The sequence below is a fragment of the Salvia splendens genome, chromosome 21 (assembly GCF_004379255.2).
Source record: "Salvia splendens isolate huo1 chromosome 21, SspV2, whole genome shotgun sequence".
Classification (NCBI taxonomy): domain Eukaryota; kingdom Viridiplantae; phylum Streptophyta; class Magnoliopsida; order Lamiales; family Lamiaceae; genus Salvia; species Salvia splendens.
The window spans coordinates 3,278,544-3,297,211 of record NC_056052.1 but is presented as its reverse complement, the minus strand read 5'-3'; the positions used below and the strand labels follow the sequence as shown (position 1 = coordinate 3,297,211).

At 42.0% G+C, this 18,668-nt stretch overlaps 1 protein-coding gene across 1 annotated transcript; it reads left to right on the top strand.

Moving 5' to 3' along the window:
• The first annotated feature begins 10,876 nt into the window (after positions 1-10,876).
• Positions 10,877-14,507, top strand: LOC121785326 (probable methyltransferase PMT27). Its single transcript, XM_042183710.1, has 8 exons — positions 10,877-12,477; positions 12,559-12,708; positions 12,799-13,069; positions 13,158-13,268; positions 13,373-13,547; positions 13,636-13,908; positions 14,019-14,213; positions 14,258-14,507. The coding sequence occupies exons 1-8, from the start codon at positions 11,119-11,121 to the stop codon at positions 14,505-14,507; spliced, it is 2,784 nt and encodes a 927-aa protein (XP_042039644.1). The 5' UTR covers positions 10,877-11,118.
• Positions 14,508-18,668: the final 4,161 nt, after the last annotated feature.

Sequence of the window (18,668 nt, the reverse complement as noted above, 5' to 3'; positions counted from 1 at the left end):
CAGAATATAGATTCATCATAGCCATATACCTTGTCCTGGCTAGAAGGCAGAGGACCACCGAGACCTGAAAATGTCAGAAGAAGAAGACGTTAAATCCATCGAACTCAAACTCAAGGCAAGCAAGAATGTTACAGTAGCATTCAAGCTAAACGGAAGAAATTATCCACTATGGGCTCGACTGATGCGAGTTGCCATTGGGAGCAGAAGGGCATTAAGGCATATCACCGGAGTGCCAGAACCCCCAAAACCAACCGATAAGGAGTATTTGGAGTGGGAGGAGACCGATTTAGTTGTCTTCTCGTAGATCGTGGACAATATGGAAATCGAGATCGTCGGAGATTTCGCACATCATCAAAGTGCGAAAGCGATTTGGGAGAGCTTGGCCGTGACGTACCAAAGCACATCAGATTCGTATATGATATACGATTTGGAAGACAAGGCAAGCCGGATCGTCCAAGGGGACATGGATCTGGAAACCTACTGGAGAACCCTGCACGGGGTTTGGATCGAAATTGATCGATGCCAAACCAAGACCATCACCTATTGCGACAAAGGAATCGGTGAGTACCGAAATATCATCAATACCCGAAGGTTATACAAATTCTTGGCGGGACTGAATTCCCAATTCGAAGGAACCAGAAGGGATATCCTCAAGGAGAGCCCAGCGCCACCAGTAGACGTCGCGTACGAATGGGTGAAAAGGGAAGCCACACGGCTGAAAATCATGCCGGCGGCAAACCCCGAGCCAACCGGCGCAGCGAATGGAGTAGGCCTCGGATTTGGAGCTCGGAACACAAGATTTCCTCCTCAACCAGTGCCGCCCCGTCCAGGACAGAACCTCGCCGCCCCCAACAACCGCCGCGGAGCAGCCAAAACCGACAAGACCAAATTATGGTGCTCAAACTGTGGGATGAAAAGCATACCCGTGAAACCTGCTTCAAATTGATCGGTTTTCCGGAGTGGTGGGATGAGAGCCAAAAGGGGAAGGCAAAATTGGCCATTAGAATGGAGGAAATCGACGGAGCCGAGACTATCGCCCGTGGGCGAGTCGCGGACGGAGGAGCCACACGCGACGACGGCGGCAGACGAGGAGAGGAGGTGGGGCAGGCGGCGTTTTCCGGTCTGATCGAAGGAGCAGAGGGCGGCAGTTCCCATATTATATTTTTAAGCCTAATCCTCCTAGTTTCCAGAAAATTCAAACCGAACCCCATATTATGCAATCTGCCCCCCATACTTTGACTAATCCGAAAAAGAACCCCATGCTATGTGATGATTTATCTATTAGCCCCAACAGTTTTGAAATATTGCATAAACTACCTATTGCATGTGCTGTACAACATAAGTCTAAAAAGAAAGATGACAGGTGGATTTTTTACTGTGGGGTGACCGATACAATGACACATGATAAAAAGGATTTTGTGAATTTTTGTGGCACTATGAAAAGCCAGATACAAACTGCGGATGGGGAATTTACTTCAGTAGAGGGGAGTGGAACAATTGAGATCTCACCGACGTTAAAACTGTCGAATTGTCATTATGTTCCCAAACTGTCACATAAGTTGATGTCTATTAGCCACATGACGAAGGAATTAAATTGTACATTACTAATGCATCCCAATTTTTGTGTATTACAGGACATCAGGATGAGGAGGATAATTGGGCGTGGCACTGAGCGTCAAGGCCTCTACTATGTTGATGAGATGGCTCACCAAGGCAGTGCCGCAATGCTGGCTCACGGATATGCAACTCGAGACACTTGGTTGTGACACAGACGTTTAGGTCACCCATCTCTTGGTTATTTTAAACTGTTTTTTCCTAATTTTTCACATCTCAAGGATTTTGATTGTGAATCTAGTGTTTTGGCGAAAAGTCATAGAAAATCGTTTAAGTCTACTGAAACTCGTGTTAAGAGTCTTTTTTCACTTGTGCATGCTGATGTTTGGGGCCCCGCGCCCGTTATTGGTGATCATGGTTTTAGATATTTCTTATTATTTGTGGATGATTGTTCAAAAATGACGTGGGTATATTTTTTAAAAAACAAATCTGAAGTTTATGAAATATTTATCCTTTTTTACAAACTAATCGAGACTCGATTTCAGACAGCTATAAAGGTCCTTAGGTCTGATAATGGGAGAGAGTTTGTCAATCGGGAAATGTCAAATTTTTTCGTGGATAAAGTGTTGGTTCCCCAAACCTCATGCCCATATACCCCCGAACAAAACGGAGTAGCCGAAAGGAAAAATAGGATCATTATGGAAATAACTCGTGCTTTGTTTTTTTACTCTAATGTTCCAAATATTTTATGGCCTGAGGCAGTTGCTACATCTGTTTATTTGGTGAACCGTCTCCCTACAAAAATCTTGAAAATGAAAACTCTGTTGCAGCTTTTATCCTCACTAGCCGATGTACCTGAACCTCTTACCCTACCCCTTAAAATTTTTGGATGCTCTGTTATTGTTCATGTTCCCAAACACGTGAGAACAAAATTTTCCACGTGTGCTATAAAATGTGTTTTTCTGGGGTATGAAATAAATCAAAAAGGCCATAGGTGCTTTGATCCATCGTCTAGGAAGATCATAGCGACCATGAACTGTAATTTCTTGGAATGTGAGAACTACTATACCAATCTTAGTGGTCAGGGGGAGAGTAGAACTATTGATGATAGGTCAAGTGGACCCCTAAATTGGTTTGTGTCATCACCAAGCGAATCTGCTGCGGAACCAACAGAGACAGTTAGTACTGCCGTTGAGCCTGTCTCGTCGCCGGCAGAGCCTCCTCAGTCACCCATACCTAACAGTTCTCCTCCAGTGATATCTGAGGTAATTATTGAAACTGAGGTCAATAGTACAAATATTTCTAATGACTCTGACGCAGAACCAACGGAGAATACTGCTATTGATGGGGACACTAGACAGTAATACTCCCAGACCAAAGCACAGGGGTATTCCACCCAAAAGATACCGTCCAGAGCGTATCTTGAAGAAAAACAGATATTCAGTGGCGAATTTGGCAACAGCAAATCTGACAGAAATGGCAAGGGTCTTTATGGCGGCATTAAATGAGGAAGAAGAGCTTCCTAGAACGGCGAAAGAGGCAACAAAAATCCCACATTGGAGAGAGACAATGCTTGTAGAAATGAAGGCACTAATGAAAAGCAAAACGTGGGAAGTGTGTATGAGGCCAGAAGGATCTAGACCAGTGGGGTGCCGTTGGGTATTCACAATCAAGAGGAAACCAGATGGGTCGATTGATCGCTACAAAGCAAGGTTAGTAGCAAAAGGTTATACTCAAACCTATGGAGTCGATTATGCAGAGACCTTCTCACCTGTAGCAAAGATGAATACTATCCGTGTACTGTTCTCCATTGATGTAACTAATGCTTTCTTGCATGGAGAGCTGACTCGACCAATCTATATGGAAGCCCCGCCAGGATTTGATGGGGAATTCAAGGCAGGAGAGGTGTGTAAGCTCAAGAAGACGCTTTATAGTTTGAAGCAGTCACCAAGGGCATGGTTTGGAAGATTTATGGAAGTAATGAAGAAGTATGGATACAAACAGAGTAATTCAGATCATACTTTGTTCCTAAAGAGGAAAGAAGGGAAGATTACATGTCTGATTATTTATGTGGACGATATGATCCTTACAGGGGATGATGAGGAAGAAATATGGCAGTTGAGGAAGAACCTATTTGCCGAGTTTGAGATGAAGGACTTGGGCCTATTGAAATACTTTTTGGGCATTGAAGTAATGCGATCCAAGAAGGGAATATTTATAAGCCAACGGAAGTATGTTTTGGATCTTTTGGCTGAAACAGAAATGCTAGATTGCAAGCCCGCAGAGACCCCAATGATGCAGAATCATGGTCTTCGACTGACTGAGAGCCGAACTCACTCACCAAACGAGATATCAACGACTGGTGGGTAAACTTATCTATCTCTCCCATACTAGACCTGATATTGCATATGCCGTGGGAGTAGTCAGCCAGTTCATGCATAAGCCGCAAGTTGATCACTGGGAAGCAGCCTTGAGAATTGTGCGCTATTTGAAGGGGACATCAGGGCACGAGATCTTATTCAAGAACCACGGGAACTTGGAGGTGCATGGGTTCACAGGTGCAGATTGGGCAGGGAACCCAAATGATCGAAAATCGACTGCAGGGTACTTTACCTTCGTCGCGGGTAATCTGGTGACTTGGCGAAGTAAGAAGCAAAAGGTGGTAGCTCGATCAAGCGCAAAAGTAAAATTTTGTGGGATCAAAAGTGGAGTGACAGAGATCCTATGGCTAAAGAAGCTAATGACAGAACTTGGCTTGATGTTAAAGGAGCCGTGCAAACTCTTTTGTGACAATAAAGCAGCGATTAGTATATCTGAAAATCCGGTACAACATGATCGAACAAAGCATGTTGAAGTAGACCGACATTTCATCAAGGAAAATATAGAAGCAAGAGTGATAGATCTTCCATTTGTTCGTTCAAAGGACCAGTTAGCAGATATCCTCAAGAAGGCTGTAGATGCAAGAAGTTTTGGTGAAGTATTGGGTAAGTTAAGAATGAGAAATCCACTTACTTAACTTGAGGGGGAGTGTTAGAAGAAATCACAGAAGATATGCGAAGATCACGAGATCAATTACGATTATTCTTTCCTAATTTATAACTAGGGTGAATCATGTTAATATCTTACCATATGTAAAATATCCTCTGCCTATTTAGGTGTATACCTATTCTCATTGTGAATATACAAGAATGAATATGAACTCTCCCTTCAACAATACTTAAGAGTGTCCACTATAAGGCGGACACGCCCAATAGCCCCGCCCCAGTTTTTGTCCATAGCCCCAGTTTTGTTGTCCATAGCCCCAAAATTTTGTGTCCGCCACTATAGTGGACACCTCCAATAGCCCCCAAATTTTATAATCAACTTTCATTTTATAATGTTTCAAGTAATTATGAACAAATTTATCGGGCTATACGTAATTAGAAGAACACGACTACACGAAGTAGAATTAAAATTAAAATTAAAATTAAAATTAAAATTAAATTAAAATTAAAATTAAAATTAAAATTAAAATTAAAATTAAAATAATAAATTAAAATTAAAATTAAAATTAAAATTAAAATTAAAATTAAAATTACACACTAAATTAAAATTATACACTACATTTAATCTAGTACAAATCACTAACATGTTTACACTGCGCCACCACCTCCCCTACGTGCCCACACTTCTTCAATAATATCGGCCTGCAGTGTGTTATGTGATGTGGTCCTGCGCATATCAACGAAGCGTTGGATCAAATATTCATTGCTCCGTGGTACGCCCATCTGGATCGGTGCGGAGGCAACACCGTGACTTGTACTTGCGCCCTCTTCCGGCACCCATCGCTCTGCCGCAAAGCCTTCATCTTCTATTATCATATTATGCAATATGATACAGGTTAACATAATATTCACGACATCATCTTCGTGCCAAACTCGTGCCGGACACCGTATAATAGCCCACCGCGATTGGAGGACATCAAAAGCCCGCTCAACATCCTTCCTAAAACTCTCTTGTTTGCGCGCAAAATATTGTTTCTTCGGTCCAACCGGTTGGCGGACAGTCTTCCCGAATACGGGCCATCGCGGATATATCCCATCTGCCAAATAGTAGGCCCTACTGTACTGCGTACCGTTGGCTACGAAGCTGATTTCTGGACCCTCCCCCCGGCACTCCTCGTTGAAGAGCGGCGATGACTGAAGAACATTGATGTCGTTGTTCGAACCTGCCACACCGAAATACGCATGCCAGATCCGCAGACGGTAGTCCGCAACGGCTTCCAGAATCATTGTTGGATGTTTGCTTTTGAATCCAGTAGTGAACTGGCCTTTCCATGCCACGGGGCAGTTCCTCCACTCCCAATGCATGCAATCGATGCTCCCTAACATTCATGGGAACCCGTGCATCGAACCGTGCATATCCAGTAGGCGCTGACACTCATCCGGGTTGGGCTTCCGTAGAAACTCCCCACCGAAAATTTTCCGGATCCCCTTACAGAACTGCCTAAGCACCGTGAGGCCAGTCGTCTCACCCATCTGTAGGTATTCATCGAACATGTCCGCTGCTCCGGCGTAGGCAAGCTGCCGGATTGCAGCGGTGCACTTCTGTTGCGTAGACAGCCCGATCCGGCCAGCCGCATCACGCCGGAGGGTGAAGCACCGGTAATGCTCCGCCAAATTCGTTGCTATATAGTTGAACAGCCGTCGCGACATCCTGAATCTCCGGCGGAATATCTCGGGTGGATAACGGGGTTATCCACAAAGTAATCATCCATTAGACACTGGTGCGCACCGACGTGGTCTCGTGGGATTGTCCGCCGATGAGTAATGGCACGAGGGATCGCATCCTCCGCATTCTCCGCCTCCTCTGCCAAACGGGCCGCTTCCTCCTGGGCGGCCTGATGTTGCACCTGTTGAATCAGAGCATTTCAGTTGTCTCTCCACAAATTGTTCATTTCCGACCCCAAATTGTAGTGAGAGAAATTTTTATAGCTGTATAGTTGGAATGGTGTGGGGTGTATTTATAGGTGAATTAAAATGTAAAAAAAAATTAAAATCGGCTATAGCCGCGGCGGTCGGTGCCGCCACTATAGGCGCCGCGCCTATAGCCACGTCCGCCCCCATTTCGCCGCGTCCTCGACTCGGAGTCGGCTGAAGCCCGTCCGCCCCCTACCGCCCCCATTTCGGTGTCCGCCCCGCTGGCGGACAACTTCTCCACTATAGCCGCCCGCCCTCCGCCCCAACCCGCGGCTATAGCTGCGGGCTCCACATAGTGGATACCCTAAAAATGATAAACTAGGACTAAATTGGACGGAGAAATAATAAAAAAAATATCTTCAACCGTCAAAAAAGCGCTTCAACCTATGTTACTACTAAAAATTCCGAGCATTGAAGCATCATTGAATCAGACAGAAATGCTACATGTACTATCTAATGTTTGGATATTATTAATTTATTCCTAATACTCCTACTATTATCTCTATCCCTGAATATATTAAATATTAATACGCAATTTCGCTTTGTTATTTGGTTGACTGGTTGTTACTGTTTTTTTTAGGTACGGGCAAAGTTCAATAATTTTGAACAATTAATTATTTGGTCAGTGTATTTAATTAATCATTTAATCTATGAGCCTAGATTAATCATGTAGATTGTAGCTAATTATACGGCTAGTGGGTAAAAATTGAGGTTTTAATCTCATCTTTAATTACTTTTTGTAAGGTTCGTGGCCTAACTATACAACGCTTTTAAATGAAGCAAGTAATTGAGATATGGTTGCTCACATTTGTATATCATAACTAGTGATAGTATAGAACTGATGAAACTCTAGTTTAGTGCAATCATAACACTCAATTTCACCATATGAATATAGCTTCATGAGTGGTTAATTTCTTATTTAATCTACTATACGCCCTTTCATATATTTTTGCAATACTCATTTTTAAAAGGAATATTAGTCATAAAAAATACTCCATAAATTTTTGACGAAGTTTTATATTTTTTCACAAACATTGAATGTAGTTTTAAAATAAAAAAAAACATTTAAAATTAAAATAAACAGATAAATTTTGGGATATCGGTCTTTGAAACACTGAACTATGTGCACTTTTATATGAATAAATAGATATCCCATAAATTTTGTAAGTATAACCAAATTTGCAACTATGTGCACTTATATATGAATAAATAGATGGATATATAAATAAATAGATAGTGCATTTTTAAATACGTAAGTACTTATATAATAGGCAAAGTAAAGTATGTGAGACAATGTATATAATAGGTAATTATGAAATAAAAAAAAATCAAATTTAGTAAAATAATATTTTGTAATGTTAGTAATATGATAGTAGTATAATTAGAAGGTGGAGTACTTTACTACTATAATGGGATAACATGCACACATTTCATATACGTTGATTTCAAAATCAATACAAATCGTGAAGTAGTATGTATTTGAGTAAACCATAATGCGATAGCGGTTGCCCCCACCACAAATCACATTCATGTCTCGTGTTTAATTTTTGAAGTAATTTATACTTCAACCTTGGAAGATATCACGTCATTCTAATTATATTAAATGATGTCACGTTTTGGCTTCATCATCTTCAATAGATACTTAAAAAACATTTTGCATTGAAAAATTTCCTCTAATCCTATACCAAAGCATAACGCAAAAACGTAAAATTGTGGACTTTTGATCAGTAAAAATGCGTATCTGCGTTTGTAGCGTTCACAAATATAAAGAAATGTTGAGAATTGCATTTAAGTCTAATTTTTTTGTTGTATTTTAAAAATAGGACAAGGAAAAGAAAATGAAGAAACTTAAGAAAGAAATAAATGTACCCGGAAGAAGTAGATCTAAGAATCACACTAGCTAGTGTTTTAATTTAGAGTGTGATTTTATTTATTTATTTTGGGATATTTGAGCATGAGCATAATTAAAACTTTGGGTTTAATTTTAGGGGAGGGAATGGGCTAAATTATGCTTTTTTTAAAACAAAAAAGCAATGGACTACATTATGTTAATTTTATTGAACATGCCACATAATACCAGTATTAATTATAGAATTTGAGTTTAATTTAGACTAAAGGCACATTTTAGTCCTTAACATATTGCAATTTTTTGATTTTGGTCCAAAACATTATCTTTTGAATTATTCGGTCTATCACAAAAAAAAACAGGTCACATTTGGTCCACATTTTGGACGGTTCCGTCAAAAATTTAATGGTCAACGAATTTTAATTCGATTTTGACCGGATTAAGAGTTAATAATTATGTTTTATTAATGTCTAATATGTAATTAACCTAAACCTCCCTCACCACCTCCGCCACGGCGTCCACCTTCCATCATCCCTCAGCCTCACCCCCTCCTTACATCATCTCCCTCACCACCTCCGCCACGGCGTCCACATTCCTCGCCTCGCTCAACTCAGCAATCAATCCCCCGTAGCTGTCGCAATCGGGGACGCATCCCGCGCTCCCCATCCCTATCAACACCTCCACTGCTTCCCCAAATTGACCGATTTTCGAAAAAGTCAGAAATAGGTAATTGCAGGTGCCGCAATCGGGGGTGTATCCGATCGATTTCTCCGGCAAAATTAGTGACGACGACGCCTTCCGGTGTTGCCGCAACCACGATTTGAGAGGAGGAGGTGGAACTGCGGTGGGGGGAGGTTGCCGTAGCGGAGGGTGCCTGGACGAGGGGGAGGTGGTCGATGGAGGGGTCGAGGGAGAGGGAGAGGAGCCGAGACGACGACTTGACGGTGAGCAGCAGCGGCAGAACACCGGGAGTCGGAAGCCGGCATGTCCAAGGAGAAATGAGGGTGCCGCGAAATCGATTCTGAGGCAGAGGGGGATGACACCGAGAAGGCAATGTTTCAATTTGGAACTTCTAATTGAGAAGAAAAGAGCAAGAGAATGACATGACAGAGATAGAAAGAGGGAGGAGGAGGACCGAAGGTGATGGTACGGCGGAGCTTGGCGGCGGAGATGCTGGAGGGGGGAACCGTCAAATTTTTGACGGAACCGTCCAAAATGGACCAAATGTGACCCGTTTTTATTTGTGAGGGACCGAATAATTCAAAATAGGGCTGGCAATTTTCGACACGACACGATAATCTGACACGAATCCGCACGAAATTATTGGGTTGGGGTCAAGTCTTATTGGATCCGTGTCCTTATCGGGTTGACCCATTAAGAACCCGATAATTTCGGGTTGGGTTCGGGTCGGATGCGGGTCGGCTACGGGTAACCCATTAAGAAATAATATTATTATTTTTATTATTATTTAAAAAAATATATATTAATTTAATTTTTTAATTTCTTATAAATTAGGTTTAAATAGTATAAAATGAATTTTAATGGTGTAAATTAGGTTAAAATTAAGGTTTAACGTGTAATATTAGGTTTTAATAGTGTAATATCGGGTTCGGGTTGTTATCGTGTCGTGTCAACCCATATTATATCGTGTCGATAACGGGTTCGTGTCGGGTGCGGGTCGTGTTCGGATTTGAAGGTAGCAGGTCGGGTTCGTGTTCGGATTTACAGTTTTTTTAACAGGTCGGGTTCAGGTTAGGCCTTATTGGGTTGGTCATTATCAGGTTGACCCGATAACGACCCAATCCGCACGTTGCCAGCCCTAATTCAAAAGATAATGTTTTAGAGACTAAAATAAAAAAAATCGCAATATGTTAAGGACCAAAATGAGCCTTTAGTCTTTAATTTAGGGGGGGAGAATTGGTCGAGTTTGCTTTGGGCTGTATTTCATTGTATTCATTTTGATTTTTTAAATTGTTGACTTTTATAATATATTTAATTATATGTAATATTATTGATTTTATGGGCTAATGTGTAATATAGAGAAAGTGAATAGGAACAAGGATTAAAAATTTGATTTAAATGATTAGTATAGAATTATTCCAAAGGCAAACGCTAGAGTGCTTTTTTTTTTCTTTCCATTTTTGAATAATTGTATGTTCACAAATGTACAAATTGTATTGAAAGCCGAATTTGTGTTTTGTGTTGGATATTGTTGTTTCAAGCTAATACTGAGCTCGGTTTTCGCCAAGCTAGGTGACATGAAACAGAAAAGGAAAGGAAGCCTGCTGGGACAGCGGCAGCTGATTCTGGAGAGACAGTGTTGCAAGAATGGGCAAGGATCGACTCCCACGCACAAGTGCGAGTCATTGGAGGGGTGGGCTTCTGGTAGGACAGTAGGTTAACTGCCCTCCCCATAGCGGTCACTTCGTACTCTGATTGAACATCCCTCACAATACTGTCGGGCCAAGATGTGGGGGGCCATTGGGGTTAGGGTTTTAATCTTTTGCAAGTAAAAGAACGATACAAGTCAGGGTAACAAAGTAATTTCAAAAATAAACAATAAGTATAAATGTGTGAAAATATACATTTTGTGAAAGTAACACTTATATTTTGCATGGAAATTATAACAAATTTCCTAGTCCTACTCTAGTGGATCTTGGAGCATTCTTTCTCGACGCAAACATTCCTCCACAAATCAAACTAACTTTCCTCATCGATTTCCTTCATCTCTCTCTTCTCTCTCTGATTTACACAGGCATCATGGCCTTAGTGAAAGCTCGCGGCACAAAACGACCCTCAGCAACATCTAGTTATTCAGCAGCATCCTCAATCGTAGCCTTTGTTGGATTATCTGTTTTAGGTCTATGGCTCATCCTCACCTTCCATTCCTTCGCACCGTCGCAGCAGCCCACCGCGCCAGCCAAAACGGAAAAAACCCCCACGCGTTTATCCTCCATCGGCCATACTCACCATCACTCCAGCGCGCTCCCACAAACTCGCCAGAACGAGCCAGAGATCAAGGTTGAAAATGGTGAGGAGGCAGTGATCGAGCCAGAGAGGAAGGTTCAAAATGACGAAGTTGCAGTGATTGAACCAGAGACGAAGGTTGAAAATCATGAAGCAGCAGTGATTGAACCAGAGGCGAAGGTTGAAAGTAATGAAGAAGCTGTGATCGAACCAGATACGAAGATTGAAAATGACGAGACGCAGACTGGTGATCAGGTGGATCATCAGGACACCAAAGAATCACGGGATAACAGCGATGCTGTGGAAGAGCAAGAGAAGCAAGCAGCGCTCGAGAATCAAACCTCCGAAGAAAGTTCCATGACTCAAAAAGAAGAGATAATACAAGGAAATCAACGTTCGGAAACCAAAATTGAAGCTGATGATGGGAACCACGGTGCAGAGGATGTATCGGCTGAAGGTGGATCTGAATCTCAAGGTTCAAACACCGCAGGGAATGAAATAACAGATGAAGATCAGCAGAGGCGAATAGACGAAGATCAACAGGGAGAAGAACAACAGAAGCAACAAGAAGGGAAAGAAGCAAAGTCGACAGATCCTAATGGAGCAACAAGTCATGCTCAAACCCAACACGACGAGGCGCCCATACATTTGCATCAAGATGGCAGTAGTTCCGAGGAAACAGATAAGCCTAAAGCACAGACAACATCTGAAGAAGTTAAGCATGATTCTTTGGATGAAGACACGGGCAAGGTAAAACCAGTAAGCGAGAAAATGAATGAAGAGACCTCCAACAAGAACAATGAGGCTTCAACTACAAGTGAAGACAGCATTGAGATACCCAAAGAATCTACTGAGTCGAAGAACTCTTGGACTACTCAAGCAAACCAGTCTGAGAATCAAAAGGAGAGACGAAACGGAGGACCAAATGGCAAAGATAATAGCAACCATGGATACACATGGCTGCTGTGCAATGTGACAGAGGGTGCAGACTACATACCTTGTTTGGACAACGAGAAAGTTGTAGCAAACATACACAGCAGGGCACACCATGAGCATCGCGAGAGGCATTGCCCAACCAACGCTCCTACTTGCTTGGTTCCCCTGCCAAAGGGGTATAAGAAAAGGATCGACTGGCCTCAAAGTAGAGATAAGGTAATGATCATCTAAATAAAAATAAAAAATCATGAAATCGTCTCTGCTATTGCTCCTGATTTCGGAAGTAAACTGATGCAGATATGGTACAACAATATACCTCACACATCACTGGCAGAATACAAAGGGCATCAGAACTGGGTAAAGGTGACTGGGGAGTTCCTCACTTTCCCAGGTGGTGGAACTCAATTTATTTACGGAGCCCTGCATTACATTGATTTTATACAGGAGGTAAAAGATTTCATGAACTATCATAAACGCCATGCAACTTAAAAAGTCATGATTAATCATAATGAAGCTGATATACACAATCTTGTATAGGCAGTGCCTGATATTGCATGGGGAAAACACAGCCACGTAGTGTTGGATGTTGGCTGTGGAGTAGCTAGCTTTGGAGGCTATCTGTTTGACAGAGATGTTCTTACAATGTCTTTTGCCCCAAAAGATGAACATGAGGCCCAAGTTCAATTTGCCCTTGAAAGGGGCATACCAGCAATATCTGCAGTCATGGGATCTCAGAGATTGCCATTTCCTAGTAGAGTATTTGACGTTGTGCATTGTGCACGTTGCAGAGTCCCTTGGCATGTGGATGGTTAATTTTCAACTATGCTTGGCATTTATTTTTTACAATAATTCTATCATGCTCCAGTCATGGCTTAAAATTTGGTATCTAACTGAAGGTGGTTCTCTACTTCTGGAGTTAAACAGAGTACTACGCCCTGGAGGGTACTTTGTGTGGTCAGCAACTCCAGTGTACCAAAAGCTAGAAGAAGATGTACAGATATGGAAAGGTAGATTTGCTATCCTAAATTAGGATGCACTTACAAATTACAAACTTCAAAACATGTTCTCATGAATCATATTCAATTATTATCTTTGGTTTTTCCCTTTGTAGAAATGTCTCGCCTAACAGTTTCCATGTGTTGGGAGCTCGTAACAATAAAAAAGGACAAAATTAATTCTATTGGTGCTGCTATCTACCAGAAACCAGACTCAAATGATTGCTATAATCGCAGAAAGCAAAAGGAACCCTTGATGTGCAAAACTGATGACGACCCTAATGCAGCATGGTGAGTAGAAAAAATAATCTGATATTCCTATACATTTACTAAGAAAATAATAATGGAGTGTGATTGCAAGTAGAATGATATTTTTCAGGTACATACCTTTGCAGTCATGCATGCACCAGATACCTACCCAAGAAAACGAGAGAGGCTCGCAATGGCCAGAAGAGTGGCCTGAGCGGCTGCAGACACCACCATACTGGCTTAACAAATCTAAAATGGGAATTTATGGAAAACCAGCACCAGATGACTTTGTATCAGACTATGAACACTGGCAAAAGGTGGTCAGCACCGTGTACATGAATGATTTGGGTATTAAATGGTCCGAAGTAAGAAATGTGATGGACTTGAGAGCAGTCTACGGAGGGTAAATAATTAAATATAGCTGCTTCACACAAAATTCAAAACATTCTAAGGCTATAATATTTGTATTGAAGGATCAACATGGAAAAACTGACCCAAAAAAATGGCTTGCAGATTTGCTGCAGCACTGAAGGACCAAAACTTGTGGGTTTTGAATGTGGTGAATGTAGATTCTCCAGATACACTTCCCATAATCTACGAACGAGGCCTTTTTGGGATATATCATGACTGGTGCGAATCATTCAGCTCATATCCCAGGACCTATGATCTCCTACATGCAGATCATCTTTTCTCAAATCTCAAAAAGAGGTACTTCTAATTCATCCTAGCAGTTTGCATTTCTATTTATGCAGGCCGAGAATACTGAATGACGGAGTCATTTCTAGGTGTAAACTGGAATTTGCCATGGCAGAGATTGACAGATTACTTAGACCAGGAGGCAAATTGATCATGCGCGATGAATCTAGCACAGTTGCAGAAGTGGTAGACTTTCTAAAGTCCCTCCATTGGGAAGTCTTCCTAAACCATTCAAAGAACCAAGAAGGGATACTCAGTGCTAAGAAATCCGACTGGCGGCCAACTAGTTTTGCAGATTCATCTTGATTGGGAGGAAGAATAGCATCAAAGATACCACTGCAGCAGAGAATCTAGAGGGGGCAGGAACCTCCCTCTGAGGAAAAGATCCCAATACAACTGTGGGTCTAAATCATTTTATTTTTGGGGGTAGTGGTCTCTGAATCATCTCCCAGAACACAACAAAATCAGTGAGGTTTATATTCATAAATTTTGAGACGGGTTTAACATGCTATTTTTTGATGATTCAATTCCAAAAACTTACTTTATTACTAATGTTTCACCTTGAAGAGCTGAAGAGCCGTAAATCAATTTGTGCTTCATGACCAATTTTAGTTCTATATTAATTCTGCAACTTTTTTATGATTCCAAATAACTTAGATTCTCTTGATAAAAGAAGAACTCCTAAATTGAATTTAACTCGGTGTCATAAATCATCCGCTAACGAGAAATGAACTCCAAGCCAATTTTTCATCTTTATAATTAGGGATTTGAATCCCATAGCAAGCTCCAAAACATTCAAAACCAGACTCATCAATCACCATTCAATCGAACAATTCGGAAAACAAATCTAATCAACACTAATCCAGAGAACCTGTCACGAAATCTAAGAATCCGCCTTCTGAAGCTTGTTGTAATCCTCCAGCTCCTCATAGTACACATCCCACACGCACCTCACGCATCCGCTGCCGCAGCAATCCCCCGGCAACGGCTTCTCCGGCGGCGGAACGGCAGGGGTTGACTTTTCCGGCGTCTTCTCCTTCTCCTCTGTGCTTTTACCGACGCTAAACGCCGTCGTATCGGCCTTCCACTGCGAGGCATCCTTGTTGCTCGTTTCGTCGGCCATCGCGGGGTGATTTGTGGATGTGTATTGTCCTGCGATTGAGAAGGATTCTGTGGCTTGATTGAATCTGAAATTGTTCCGATTGGTGGTTATGCGACGGAGGGCGAGATCGATTAGAGGCATGGTGAGATCATGCCGGCGAAGGACATTCTGGCGGTGGAGATTGGCGGTTGGTGGTGGGGACGAAGAAGAGGAATAATGATGTGTTTGTGTGTACAGAAATGCCATCTGCAATTATACAAACCAATTCTAACCAATCACGGGCCCACGGCTGTTGTTCCATCACTCTTTCGACAATAGTATTTTTTTTATTTATTTTTTCTTTACCAAAAATAACATGCCTAAATTTTTATTTCGATTTCAGTTAGTTTTTCTATGTAGGAAATAGTTTTTTGGTCCGTCAATTTTATCAAAATATCAATTTTAGTACATTTGAAAATATTATCTTAAATTCATTAACTTCGATGTAATATCGTTTGAGCTACTTTTTTACTGTTTTGAATTATTTAGGAGGAAAATACTCTTAAGCCCATAAAGAATATTTTAGGCATCTTAGAAGGCAGTTTTAAATTAAGAGATTTCAAAATTATGGATTAAATTCGTAAGCCTTTCAGTTTTGGAGATTAAATTCGCATGTCTTTCAAAATATAGGTTCGAGACATGCAAATTTTTCATTTTAAAGGATTTTTTTATTTTTCTCTTATTTTTCCTTTTTTTTTATTATTTTCCCTCACAAAATCAAGAATGGACTACCCAACGGGAGAATTTAGTTTTGGAAAACTGAGATTTCTCGTTGGGTAGTTTGGTCCATTCTTCTATTTTGTGATTAAAAAAGAATTAAAAACTGATTTTTTTTCCGTAACTTGCCAATTATTGTATTGTGAGGGAAAAGAAAAAGAAAAAGAAAAAGGGAAATAAAAGAAGAGAAAAAAAATAGGGAAAATGAAAAAATCCCCTAAAATGAAAAGTTGCATGCCTCGTCAAATTTTTCGTTAGGTAGTTTGGTCCATTCTTGTAGTTTGTGAGGCAAAAGAATAAAAAAGAAGAGAAAAATGTAAATATCCCTTAAAACGATAAAATGCAAACTCGATATATTGTACAAACTACAAACTATGATTTGGACTATTAGAAAATGTTAACATATGACAAAATAACCGCAACAAAAAATGTCAATACATTGTCAACACAGCATCAACCGTTGACATTGTGTTAACATTTTTGTTGCTGTTATTTTGTTATCTGTTGATATTTTCTAACGATCCACATCATAGTTTGAAATTTGTACAATATAGAGTTTGCATTTGATTACGTCTCTTATTGAGTAACTGATAAGTCAGTTTTATTCAAAGGCTTGAGATTTAACATGAGGGCTTTTATCTTAAGAAATCTTTTGGAGCTATATATAGTTTGGCGATTACCTTGGTTAGTAGTAAACAATCTGAAACTTATGTGACTTAGGCGAAGGTTTAGTCCAGTCAAGTGATTGTCTTAGGCCATCCGCAATGGGGCGGACGATAGCACGCCTGATGGCGCGCATCGTCCGCCCCGTGACATAGGCCACGGACGATCGTCGCGCCCTATACTAAGGGCGCGGAGTATAGCGCGGACGATGTCCATCGTCCGCCCCATTGCGGCCTACGCGGACGATGGCCGCGGACGATAGGCAATCGTCCGCGCCATCGTCCGCCCCACTGTGGGCTACGCGGACGATGGTCGCGGTGAATGGCACGCATTTTTTATTTTCTATTTAAATCTCGTTTCTCATTCATTTGTACATACGAATATATCGACTATCTCTTTACATATTCTCTCTCAATATCCAACCAAAATGAATCTCGGCTACGACACCAATAGTTCTAGTTCGTCTGAGTCCGGTAGTTCAACGTCAGAAGCATTAGATGCAGCTGTTGAAGAGGCCATGGCGGCATGCTATGCGGCAATGCAGCGCGAGGAGGAGGAGGTGGCAGCGGCGGCTGAGCAAGTCCATTGGCCTATTCGACATAGGACGTATGTCCGACGCGACCACCCGGAAGCTCACAGACGTCTGGTTGAAGACTATTTTGCCGATCAACCACGATGGGGCCCGACTGTTTTCCACCGCCGGTTTAGAATGTCGCGGTACCTTTTTCTCAGCATTGTTCGGACATTGTCTTCACGTGATGAATACTTCACGTTTCGGGAGGACGGCATCGGCAAACCCGGCCTTACACCATTGCAAAAGTGCACGACTGCTATTCGTCAGTTAGCATTGGCACCACGGCGGACCTTTTTGACGAGTACCTCCACTGCGGGGATTCTACAGGCCGCGAGTGTCTGAAGCGCTTTTGTCGGGGGATAGTAGAGGCCTATGGCAACACATATTTGCGCAAGCCGACTGCCACTGATTGCCAGGGTCTGATGCAGATGCACAAGACGGCGCATGGGTTTCCTGGGATGCTCGGGAGCATCGACTGTATGCACTGGCAGTGGAAGAATTGTCCGACGGCGTGGAGAGGCCAATTCACAAGTGGATACAAGGGCAGCCACCCGACGATGATCCTCGAAGCCGTCGCTGACCATCGACTCTGGATCTGGCATGCTTACTTCGGCGTAGCCAGGTCGAACAACGACATTAACGTCCTCAACTTGTCCACCCTCTTCACCGAGCAATGTAACGGCAACGGCCCGGCCATTGAGTTCACTGCCAACAGACGCCAATACCATATGGGGTACTACTTGGCCGATGGCATCTACCCACGGTGGCCAGTTTTCCTAAAGACGATCAGCTGCCCAATTGGTGAGAAGAGGGTTTTATTTGCGCAAAAGCAGGAGTCGGCGCGGAAGGATGTCGAGCGGGCATTTGGTGTGCTCCAATCACGGTGGGCAATTGTGAAAGGGCCGGCTCGTTCCTGGTACAAGGAAGTCATCGTCGATGTCATATATGCGTGCATAATCATGCACAACATGATAGTCGAGAATGAAGGCGGAAGCATCACCGATTGGAATGAAGATGACCGTGCATCTAGCTCGTCTGACACGTCGATCGAGACACCTGATAGAGGGTTACCGTTAGGCTTCAATGAGGTTCTATCTAGACTGGCCTCGATGCGCAACCAACAGGATCATGCGCAGCTCATGAGCGACATGATTGAAGAAGTGTGGGCTCGTAACCGCCGTCGCTGAGTTTGCGTTTTTTTAATTCGCATTGTAATATATTAATTTTTATTAAATGAAATGAAGTTTTTGAAATTCGTATTTTAATTTATTAGTTTTTTTAAATTCGTATGTATTTTGTAAATATTAAAAAAATGATGATGTGGCGCGCCATAGGGCGCCCCCACTGCAGGTGGGGAGGTAGGAGGATAAAA

Coding starts and splice junctions, on each gene's coding strand:
- LOC121785326 (XM_042183710.1), top strand. CDS start 11,119: ATGGCCTTAGTGAAAGCTCGCGGCACAAAACGACCCTCAGCAACATCT. Junction 13,070..13,157: donor AGTCCCTTGGCATGTGGATG/GTTAATTTTCAA, acceptor ATCTAACTGAAG/GTGGTTCTCTACTTCTGGAG. Junction 13,909..14,018: donor TTGAGAGCAGTCTACGGAGG/GTAAATAATTAA, acceptor AATGGCTTGCAG/ATTTGCTGCAGCACTGAAGG.